This window comes from Numenius arquata, chromosome 11, assembly GCF_964106895.1.
Source record: "Numenius arquata chromosome 11, bNumArq3.hap1.1, whole genome shotgun sequence".
In the NCBI taxonomy this organism is placed as follows: Eukaryota; Metazoa; Chordata; class Aves; order Charadriiformes; family Scolopacidae; genus Numenius; species Numenius arquata.
The window spans coordinates 42,531,012-42,541,216 of record NC_133586.1 but is presented as its reverse complement, the minus strand read 5'-3'; the positions used below and the strand labels follow the sequence as shown (position 1 = coordinate 42,541,216).

The 10,205-nt window shown below is 44.3% G+C and overlaps 1 protein-coding gene across 2 annotated transcripts; it reads left to right on the top strand.

The window, feature by feature from the left end:
* Nucleotides 1–627: 627 nt before the first annotated feature.
* UBE2B (ubiquitin conjugating enzyme E2 B) lies at nt 628–9,732 on the top strand. Of its 2 annotated transcripts, XM_074155781.1 has the most exons (6): nt 628–750; nt 4,215–4,295; nt 5,029–5,054; nt 6,086–6,175; nt 7,604–7,692; nt 8,516–9,732. In XM_074155781.1, exons 1-6 carry the CDS (start codon nt 707–709, stop codon nt 8,642–8,644), a joined length of 459 nt encoding a protein of 152 aa, XP_074011882.1. In that variant the 5' UTR covers nt 628–706; the 3' UTR covers nt 8,645–9,732. The 2 variants fall into 2 exon arrangements, with proteins under 2 accessions (XP_074011882.1, XP_074011883.1); XM_074155782.1 differs by lacking the exon at nt 6,086–6,175 and having other exon boundaries at nt 707–750; nt 8,516–9,086.
* The last annotated feature ends 473 nt before the right edge of the window (nt 9,733–10,205 follow it).

Here is a 10,205-nt window from a genome sequence, read left to right as displayed (position 1 = left end):
GCCCTGCCAGGTTCTCCGAGCTCCCTGGGCCAGGGGATGTCCCACCACCCTGTCTGGGCCACCGCAGCGGAGCACCGCAATGGTGAGTGTTCCTAAACCCATGTTAATGATTTATGCGGGCCTGAGCTTGCACTTGTGGTTTGTTGTTTTTTTTTTTTTTTTTACAGTCTGCTTTCTCCCTTACGAATTAGCCGGAGCTAAATATAATCTGTGTGAAGCTGGAGGAGCAGCAGTGGAATGTAAAATCGAAACGGGTGTGTGATGGGAGGAGGAGGAGGAAAACCCAGAGGACGAGACTGCGTGGCGGGACCCGTTTCTCGTAGTGCCTCACGCCGTAGTGGCTGGGGAATGACAGGTTTTTTGTCACCGAGCCTCTTTAAAAAAGCAGCATCAGGCTTTACGGGAATTGCTATTTTTTTATATCCCGCTTTTAGGGTCTGAGCGGGGCTGCTGCCCCGGCAAAAAGCGGTGACGAGCTTTGTGCCGTGTTAATTTAACCCAGGACCGACGCTCTACGAGCCCACGGGCGGCAGGAGGCGGCACAAACCTCCCGGTTCCCCCCCTCCTCTGTCCGTCCCCCCGCCGCCGGCCGGCCCAGCGGCGCGGCCCGCCCCCCGCGGAGGGAGACGCCATTGCGGCTTGTTTGTGCAGGAGGCGGAGGGAGGCGGAGGCGCTGCGGCCGCGGACTCTTTTCTCCGCGGCCATCATGTCCACCCCGGCGCGGCGCAGGCTGATGCGCGACTTCAAGAGGTGAGTGGGGACCCCCCTCTCCACGTCCCCTCCGCGGGGAGCGGACACCCCGCACCGGGGGGACGGGGCCGGCCTGGCAGCGGGGGAGGCGCCGCCGGGGCTGCGGGGCCTGACCCGGCCGTTTGAGGGTTAGGGGCTCGGGCTCGCCCCGGCGAAGGGGCCAGCCCCGCGGGCAAGCGGCGCGGCGAGGAGCCGGAAAGGGCTGCGCCGTGGCGGCTTGTCCCGGGCCGTCCCTCCAGCCCCGCTCCTTTGTGCCGGGGGACGGGAGCTGGCGCGGAGCCCCCCCGGTCTTCTCCCGCTGGGGGCGACGGGGCAGGGGTGCGCTCGGAGCCGGCGCCTTCGCCCGTTCCCCAGCCTGGGGAACCCTCCGGGGGTGAGCAGGGGGGTCCCGCCGGGCTTTGTTTGTGCCGCCCGCCTCGCCCGTGCGCCGACGGCTGGGGGCGTCTGAGGATAAAAGTTGAAGCCGTGTCTTCAAAACAAGGGCAGCCCCGGGAAGGGCCCGGGTCGGAAGAAGCTCCTCGGGGGGCAGCGGGAGCGGTGGGATGGGGGATAACCTGCTGGGCTGACGGGGTGAGATGTGAGCCCCTTGTCCTCGAAGGGCCCGGCGGTGCGGAGCTGAGTGTTCTGCCGTACTTCCCGCACTCCCCCCCTCGTCCTCCTCCTCACACAAGCTTTTGAATACCGAAGGTGTTTGGCCCAGATTTCCGAACAGACCAGGCAGAATTTAGATGCGTGTGAGGCTTGTCGGGCTGACGGTCTCTCCAAAAATAAGCATTCGGGATGGACATCTAAAAATGAAACACAAATAACTAGCAAACACTTAATGCGTCTGTATGTAATAAAAAGCAAAATGCCCTTTAATGTTTTTATGCGCATGCTATTCTGTCCAAGGTTTTCAATCATGAGGAATCTTTTATATAATATATACAAAGTGCTAAAGAGGCAGTTGTTAGTTGCGCTCTTTTAAATGTTAATGGCTGAACCACAGACTCTAGAATAATTTATTTCTAGTCTGACATGTAAACACACTTATAATAGAGAGTGTGGGTAAAGGTGGGGGTTCCTTTTGTAAGCTTTACACTGTGTCGTATGATTTCTCTGGACTGGAGTCACTGATAAGTTGTAGGGAGTGAGTCAGCGTTGATAGTGTCTCTTTTTTTAGCCTAGCTATGTTATACCAGTACCTGAAAATGCATTAGTAAACAGTTGACGCGTGTTGTAGTTACTTTTCGTGACTGTGTATAAAGCTACAGTGATAAAGGCCTGACCTCTGAATCTACAAAAGTTGGAGGTTTTTGACAGGTAGTGCCTGCCTTCTCTGTTGTATCTGGGTGTCGGTGTTTGCCAAGCGGGTGTTGCTTGATTCCTGTTCAAATCAAAACAGGATATTCAGTCTCTTTTTTATTGTATTAGGTTACATAGATGACACGAACCCATGATTTTTTCAGTGAGGAACTAAGTAATTTCTCAGGATTGCAGTTAGACGTGGTTTTTATGATTTTACAGTCTCAGAAGGACTGGTTTAAAAATTTTCAAATTTAAGGTGGAGAGGAGATTTTAAAGCTGTGGAAAAGTATAACCAAATGAACACAAAGTAAATCAAATTTATTTATCGAATATATGACAACTTTAATCCCCCAAAACTTATGCAACTTTTTTGTGTAAGGGCTTTTTTTCTTAATTTTCTCTTTCCTACCATAATTTCTGTTTGTTTAGCCTTATGTTACTTGTACCTCATATTGAAAAAGCAGACTGTGTGCTGTGAACTCTGATTCACTTTGTTAAATATAAACTCCTTTTGCATACTGTGATTGTCAAGAGCAGTGAAGAGAACAGATTTTGCATCTCATCTAATTTGTTTGACTAAACCAGCAGAAAAATAAGTTAATTATCTTTATGGTTTTTTTGCTGTTGGAGAAGGGGCTACAAATACTACATTTTCCCTAGCTGTTAAAGATTTACAGGCCCTGTTTGGATCAGTCTGATTTCCAGTCCTCGCCACAACCTCTCTGTAGTTAGACCCTTTGACAGCAGGGTGCACATGAGCTTTAAATTGATATAAAAACCAAGGCCATCCTTCAGATGCATTTGTCAGACTGAATCCTCAGGCGTTATTGTTGGCGTGCAGCCTGGCTGTCACGTAGGAAGAAGTCCCGTTCCTGCTCTCCCTGACCAAAATAGTAGGTGGTTTATGCTGTTGATATTAAGCTGTCTGAACTGTGTGTGCTGGGAGAGCGGGGATGTAAACACGGAGTTCAGAGGAGACAGGAGCTGCGAATGGAGCGAGCCCTGCTTCTGGGCTGGCTCTGTAGGGCTCTGAGTCTTTGCTCAGCGTCCACGTGCAAGTTTTTTCACAGATTTGGGCAGTGCAAGTGCAGGAGAATGTACTGGCTGTGTACCAGTGTCAGCTCGGAATAAATCTGCATCTAGACACCCACATTTAGTTAGAGTTTGTCCCTTAGTCTGCAGGCTTTCGGTGGCGACTGGCTCATAACAGTGTACTGTGATGTGGTCAGACCTCGTGGTAATGCTGAAGAATTGCTTTTGAAGCAAGAGCAGTCACTTCATTTTCTTTATTCTTGCATAACTCAAGAGGCTGAATAGGCGGGGTGGGTATGAGCTGCCACTGAAAGGGTTTGATCAGGCAAATTGCACATCGGATGGTTGGGGCTTGCTGGTTTACGTCGTTCGAAGTCTTAGGTGATCGTTGAACAGGAACGTTGATATGCAGAAGGAGAGTATCTTGATCCTATCCTTTGGTTGTGAGGTATATATCCTGTATGGTCCAGGTTTCTGTGGCTTTCAGTAAGTAACGTGTTTTTCCCTAGTCTAGGTATTAAGGAACTAAAAGGAATTTAAAAGGCTTCCACAATTCCTTTAGAGAGAAACACATTTATTGAACTGGTAAGAGGGAGCAGTATGCAGATTTTCCTCTTGCTCCCTTTTGAAGCAATCGGCTTGCCAGTCAAAATAGGCTTATACCAAATTTAGCCACATCGAGCGCATGGATCTGGGAATGCAGGAAAAGCTCCACTGACAGCCCCTTGCACTTAGTCCCCGTAAGTGTCCTTGTGTCACTGGCTGCTTTTCAGCTCCTGGTTGTAATTTGTTCTATTCATTGTGGCAGCCAGCAGCAATTGCTCTTTCATAGTTCACTATGTAGTACTGTAAATCCCGGCTGTATGTGGTGTTTTAAATTATTCTTAAGAGTTAATGCTTTGCTGTCTGCACACTTAATCTTGGGGCTGACCTAGTCTATTGGTGTAATACTTGAGAAAATCTGTGTGCGTCATCTTGTAGGTTTGTCTTTTGGAATATTGTTGGTCTGCATATAATGCTTTGTGTATTCTCTGACTTGGAATGAGTAAATATTTACAAAATCTGGATATTACTGTTAAATTATACTTGCAGATGGAAGTACTTAATTTATATAAGGCTTGTCATTCTGTGTTTGTAATTCTTAGATTGCAAGAAGACCCTCCTGTGGGTGTCAGTGGTGCACCATCTGAGAATAACATAATGCAATGGAATGCAGTTATATTTGGGTAAGTGTTTTTGATCACTATAAAATTCTATATCAAAGGGCTAAATATGACAAAACCTGTTTTTTGTTTTTCACAGTGATTCTGTTCTTTATGTATATAAAAGTCAGGAAAATTAGAAAAATGACCAAGTGTGCTCTTGGCAGTAAAAACCTGCTTTCAGGGGTAATGGAGAATGCGTAGGAAAGAAAAATTCAAAATCCATTAACCTTTTCTGTTGAATAAAAAACTTGCATATGCCTTAATAAATAGGTTAGGCTGTGTAGGAGTTGGGTTATGAAAAACCAAGCTTACTCTTTAAAGTACATAAGAGCTGCATGTTCTTTGCCATTAAATCCAGATGTATTAGCAGTGATTGGATTGATTCCCAGTAGAAGGAGGTACAGGTTCTGTCTAGGAAGTTACATTACATATCCTACAGAGCAGGAACTGGCTTAGGAACTGAAGTATGCTTGCTAGTAATTGGCTTATTAATTCCAATCTGGTCACGTAATGGCATATGCATTGTTTGGGATGATGATAAAGTAGATATCTCAACTAGCAGATTGACTATGAGAAAGTATCTTACGTGTAACAAAGCTCTCAGAGGTTGCCTCTGGATACTTCTCTAAATATTTAAATTATCGCTTCTACCCGTATCTCGGGGAGGATGAGGAAGAAGATAGGCATTTATTGTGCCTGTTTAGAAGGAGGTAATGATTGTTTTTAACTGGAGTTTATTTTTAAAACTTTTCAGGCCAGAAGGGACACCTTTTGAAGATGGTAAGCCACCTTTGATATCCTCTGTCATTCTTATAAATATTGTCAGGAGTAACATTGTTCTGCTCTGAAGAACTAATAAGTGTTGTCTGTGTATAACTTGGAACAAACTAAGCAAGGAAGTGTAGTAGTAAGGTCTTGTTGACTATAAAAATATTGTATTTTGATGTAAGCAGTGTCTTGTCATAGTGGTTGATAGTTAATTAGAAAGCTGCGAAGCAATGCTTATATCAAGAGTTGTTTATACATAGAACACTAGAGCTTTTAGGAGGAAGTTGGTCTAATGCTGCCAGATGTGTTTTCACATCTCTGTAGCTAAGCTCAATAAGGCAGTCTGCTTTTCTGGTTTCATCTTTGTGGCATGTTTGATTCATCTCTGTTCATCTAATGAAGAACAGGTGAAAAATCTTGAATTGTTCTGAATATAGAACTCAGTGAGGGGGAGGGAATACCAAATTTGTACATAAACATGAAAGTTGGTGTGTAGTGAACCGCCCTTAGGCATATGAGGAATAATGAGTTTAATAATTATAGTATTATTGCAGTAATCGGCAGCAGATGGGTTTTTCCCTGTGTTGGGTTGGAGGAGTTAGAGTAAATTATTCACTGATCCATAATAAAGGTTTTCAGTGAATCAGCCATGAGCTCCAAAGACTGAGATTGCTGATTATGAAATTCCTGTGTTTCTTTGCTGGCACCACGGTGCCTTCTTAATGAAACGCCTTGAAGTCACCAAAGTGCGTGGAATCGGCGTGTTGGGTCACAGGAAAAGGGGAAGGCAGTGGGATAATTGAAGTTGGATTTAGCAGTGAGTCCTCAAGCTTCTACCCTGCTGCTGGTTGTGTTCCTATCGCTAAGGAGTGGTTCCATTATCACTTGAACTATATGAAAAGAAACCAGACTTGGTGTTATTTGTTTATATAACAGTGAGAATAAATATTGATCATTGAACACATAAACTTATGTTGTATATATTCTTGGAGGCTTTTTTTTTGTTTTTCGTTATCTGATTGTATTTATGTTTGTTTGGACAGGTACTTTTAAACTAGTAATAGAATTTTCAGAAGAATATCCAAATAAACCTCCAACTGTTAGGTTTTTATCAAAAATGTTCCATCCAAATGGTGAGTAAATCATTTTTATTTAGCCATAATACCCATTAAATGTTATGGTGTGGTCATTCATTCTGCAAAGCTCCAGAATGCGTAGCAGCTCTCCTTCTCTCTTCATTCCCACCTCCTAAGTAGATGTCTGGGACAGCAACTGCTTGATGAAAAATGAAGAATTATGATGCTATTAAGAAGCAGCTATCTGCCTCTTTCTAATCAATATATAGTCTCCATAGCAAAGTGTGTGAGTGTTTTTAGCAGCAGCTGCACTTAGGTTGGCTTAAAGAGGCAATTGTGGTGTCAGATTCCTGCCCCCTTCCATTTAACAGCAATCCTGTACGTGCAGCCACATTGTGAGTCGGGGTAGGGAGCTGCTCCAGCCAAATGTTAGTTATTTCTGTCAGGTGAGAGCTCAGCCAAGCCCGTGCCTTCCTTTGGCTCACTGTACCTGCCAGTGCGAGCCCAAGGAAGAGGGTGAGGACGCGCAGTCACAGGGGAGTTGCAGACGAGGAAGCCAACCTGAACTCAGTGATGAGGACAACACCATGAGAGAGTGCCACGGTTCCTGCTCTGGCATTTGATAGGTTTTATCCAGATATTCTTACACACAGAAAACACAAACTGTGCCTTTTGCTTTTCCAAGCCCTTCTATAGCAAAGGAGGATATAGATCTCATTTGAGGCTTGAAGCATAAGCCCGTTACAGCATTTCTTGTAGCTTGAGCCCTCCTTGAAGAGAGGCTGACCTTGGCTTCAGTTCTGTGAGTTTTTAGACAGTGCTGGGTAACCATTCATCTGTCATGTAATACACAGGCCAGGATGCCTCTGACAGGGGTTTTGGAATTCGTTGCTTTTCGTTGGCATGAACACTAGGGTGTAGGAGTTTGGCCAGTCTCAGTTTCATGCAGACTCTTCTATTAAGACCACTGACGGGTATCCACACAGAAGTAGGATTTCAGGCACACTTTCCAGTATTTTCTACTGTCTGCCTTGGTGTGTCTCATAGGGAGTGCAGAGTATGTGAAAACGGGGCAAGAACTCCCTCAGTTCAGTGTGTGAGTCCATTCAGGCTCTGAGATCCTCGGCTGGTTCCACTCCTGCAGTAAATGTCTTGCCTCTGGGAGGCCTCACCTCTGTGTGAATATGGGCCGGTCACACCAGAGGAGCAGGAAACCAAGTCTACCAGTTCCTGTGCTAATGCCATAGTCTTCAGACCTTCCTTCTTTTCCTCTTAATTGTTCTGTTACTTCCAGCAATGTATCTCCTTCAAAATACAAAATGTCAGACTGCAGAGGATTGTGAAACAACTGCTGTCCTCTTTCCTAAAGCATTAATTTAAGCACAGACTGAGCTGGAACAGTAACTCTGCCTTGAGCAGTCAGTAATGAACAAACTATATAATAAATCTGATCATTTCTAAATGGTATCTGTGTTGTATTTACAGTTTACGCGGATGGTAGCATATGTTTAGATATTCTTCAGAATCGCTGGAGTCCAACATACGACGTTTCATCTATTTTAACTTCAATTCAGGTAACTTTGCATCTATTTTAGCAAATAATTATTGTTGCTGTTAATCTCCATTCCAGAATCCACAGCTCAGTGGTGGAGTTATCGAGTATCTGTTTCAAGGAGGACTTCAAATACTTGTGAGCTGAGGGGTAGCATTTTAGATCAAATAACGGCTGAGGTGCTGACCTGTGTAATACTGATTTTAAGCTACAAAACTGCCATTAATTATTTTTTACAGGGAAACAGTTGCTGATTTGGATTCTTTTTTAACTGTTTTTAGTCAAGATAGGACATCAGATGTAATAATTTGAGTAGTGTTTGAAACACTGTAACCTTTATGGTGACACCTCGCCCTATGAAGTCCCCAAGGAGACAATACTGCTGAAACCTGCTTTACTTGGGATATGTTAAAATGGCCTGGCATGACAAAAATTTGCATTTTCTTTTCTTCTGTGTGATTGTTTTTACTTTTCTACAGTGAAGTTTTGTTGGAGGCATCTTAAGCCCCTCTTTTGTCCGGAATCACAGTAGTAGCATAATTACGAAATAATCAATTAGCATCCTACTGGTAACTGGCACAAATGACCATGTGTCTGTTGGGTTTGTGAAGTGTACGCAGCGCTGATGCTTACGCAGTGTGGTATTTGAGGTTATATAATTATGGGTGCGGAACCATGAGTTTAACTGTTTTTGGTTTTTTTTTTTCAATTGGGCTCTTCTGAGTCATGTCTGCCTCCTGAAACACCAGTGACTCGAAAGCTGGAAGTTGATTTTTTTTTTTTTTTTTTTCCCTGATTTCACACGTGTCAGTTTGTCTCACGCTTTCTTTTTCCCCTTTCGACAGTCTCTGCTGGATGAACCGAACCCCAACAGCCCGGCGAACAGTCAGGCGGCACAACTCTACCAGGAGAACAAACGCGAATATGAGAAAAGAGTTTCAGCTATCGTGGAACAAAGTTGGAACGATTCCTAACAGCTGCTTTGTTCCTCTCCATCCTCATAAGCATTATGTACAATTTAACTCTCAATAGAAAGGCTACCAGAAATTTCAAGTGCCACAGTTCTAAGAATTTGCATTTAAAAAACTCATTTGCAACCAAAATTAAGCCCTCCAGTTTAGGAAACCTAAAAGCTTGTGTATCTTGATTAACGTACTTTTTATTGCATGGTATGAACTAAGTTATTGCTACATAAATTTGTAATATATCCTGTTTGTATTTTTTTTTTTTCCAAGTGTATAATGTTGGTGTGGAGTTTTCATGACAGAATATACACATTTTGTAAATCTGTACTTTTTCAAATATCGAATGCCTTATTTTTGAATTCTTTAGATTTTTAAATTGGAGAAAAGCACTTAACAAAGTTTTTATATATAAATATTTCATGTAAAACTGTTAAATACATAACCTTAGTGCAAGACGTTCTGCTCTCACTCTCTATCTCTTTCAAAGGGCTCATTTTTAGTCTATTTTTTTTTTTTCTCCTTTCGGTACGTGCTGGTTATACCGTGGGCTTTACAAACTGAAAAGTTGAGCCGTGATGTAAGTGTCTTCACTGGACGTCTCTGCCTCCGCCCCAGAGCTTAGCGTGATCCTGTGCCTCCTCAGTTGTACGAGGAATCACGGAATCATGGAATTGTCAGAGTTGGAAGGGACCTCTAGAGACCATCTAGTCCAACTCCCCTGCTAAAGCGGGATTTCCCAGAGCACATCACTCAGGACCGCATCCAGTTGTGTCTGGAAAATCTCCAGAGAATGGGACTCCACGACCTCCCTGGGCAGGGAGAGAAGAGAAGGAAGAGAAGTTACTGGTAGCTGCCAACTTAGCAACAGGGAAACAGATTTAGCTGTTTTGCTAACAATCCCGCTTTAAACCAGCAAAACAGGACCTGGATGAGAATGCGTTCTAATAACTTGTGTGTTTCAGGGAGGTTGTATTTTATCGGGTTATAAAATGTTGTCATAGAATCGTAGAATTGTCTGGGTTGGAAGGGACCTTTAGGTTCATCTAGTCCAACCATCAACCTAACTCTGATAAAACCCATCACTAACCCATGTCTCTAAGCACTATGTCAGCCTGTCTTTTAAATGCCTCCAGGGATGGTGCCTCAACCCCTTCCCTGGGCAGCCCATTCCAAGGCTTAATAACCCTTTCCGTGTCAAAATTGTTCCTAATCTCCAATCTGAACCTCCCCTTGTGCAACTTGAGGCCGTTTCCTCTTGTCCCATTGCCTGTTCCTTGGGAGAAGAGACCGACCCCCCCCCCGGCTACTCCCTCTTTTCAGGGAGTTGTAGAGAGCGAGAAGGTCTCCCCTCAGCCTCCTTTTCTCCAGGCTGAACACCCCCAGCTCCCTCAGCCGCTCCTCACAAGACTTGTTCTCCAGACCCCTCACCAGCTCCATTGTCCTTCTCTAGACCCGCTCCAGCACCTCAATGTCTTTTTTTTTCTTTTTTGTGTGGTGAGGGGCCCAGTCTCTCCTCTATTCACGTACTGACACTGTGATAGAGTTTGGAACCTCTTCTAATAATTAACAA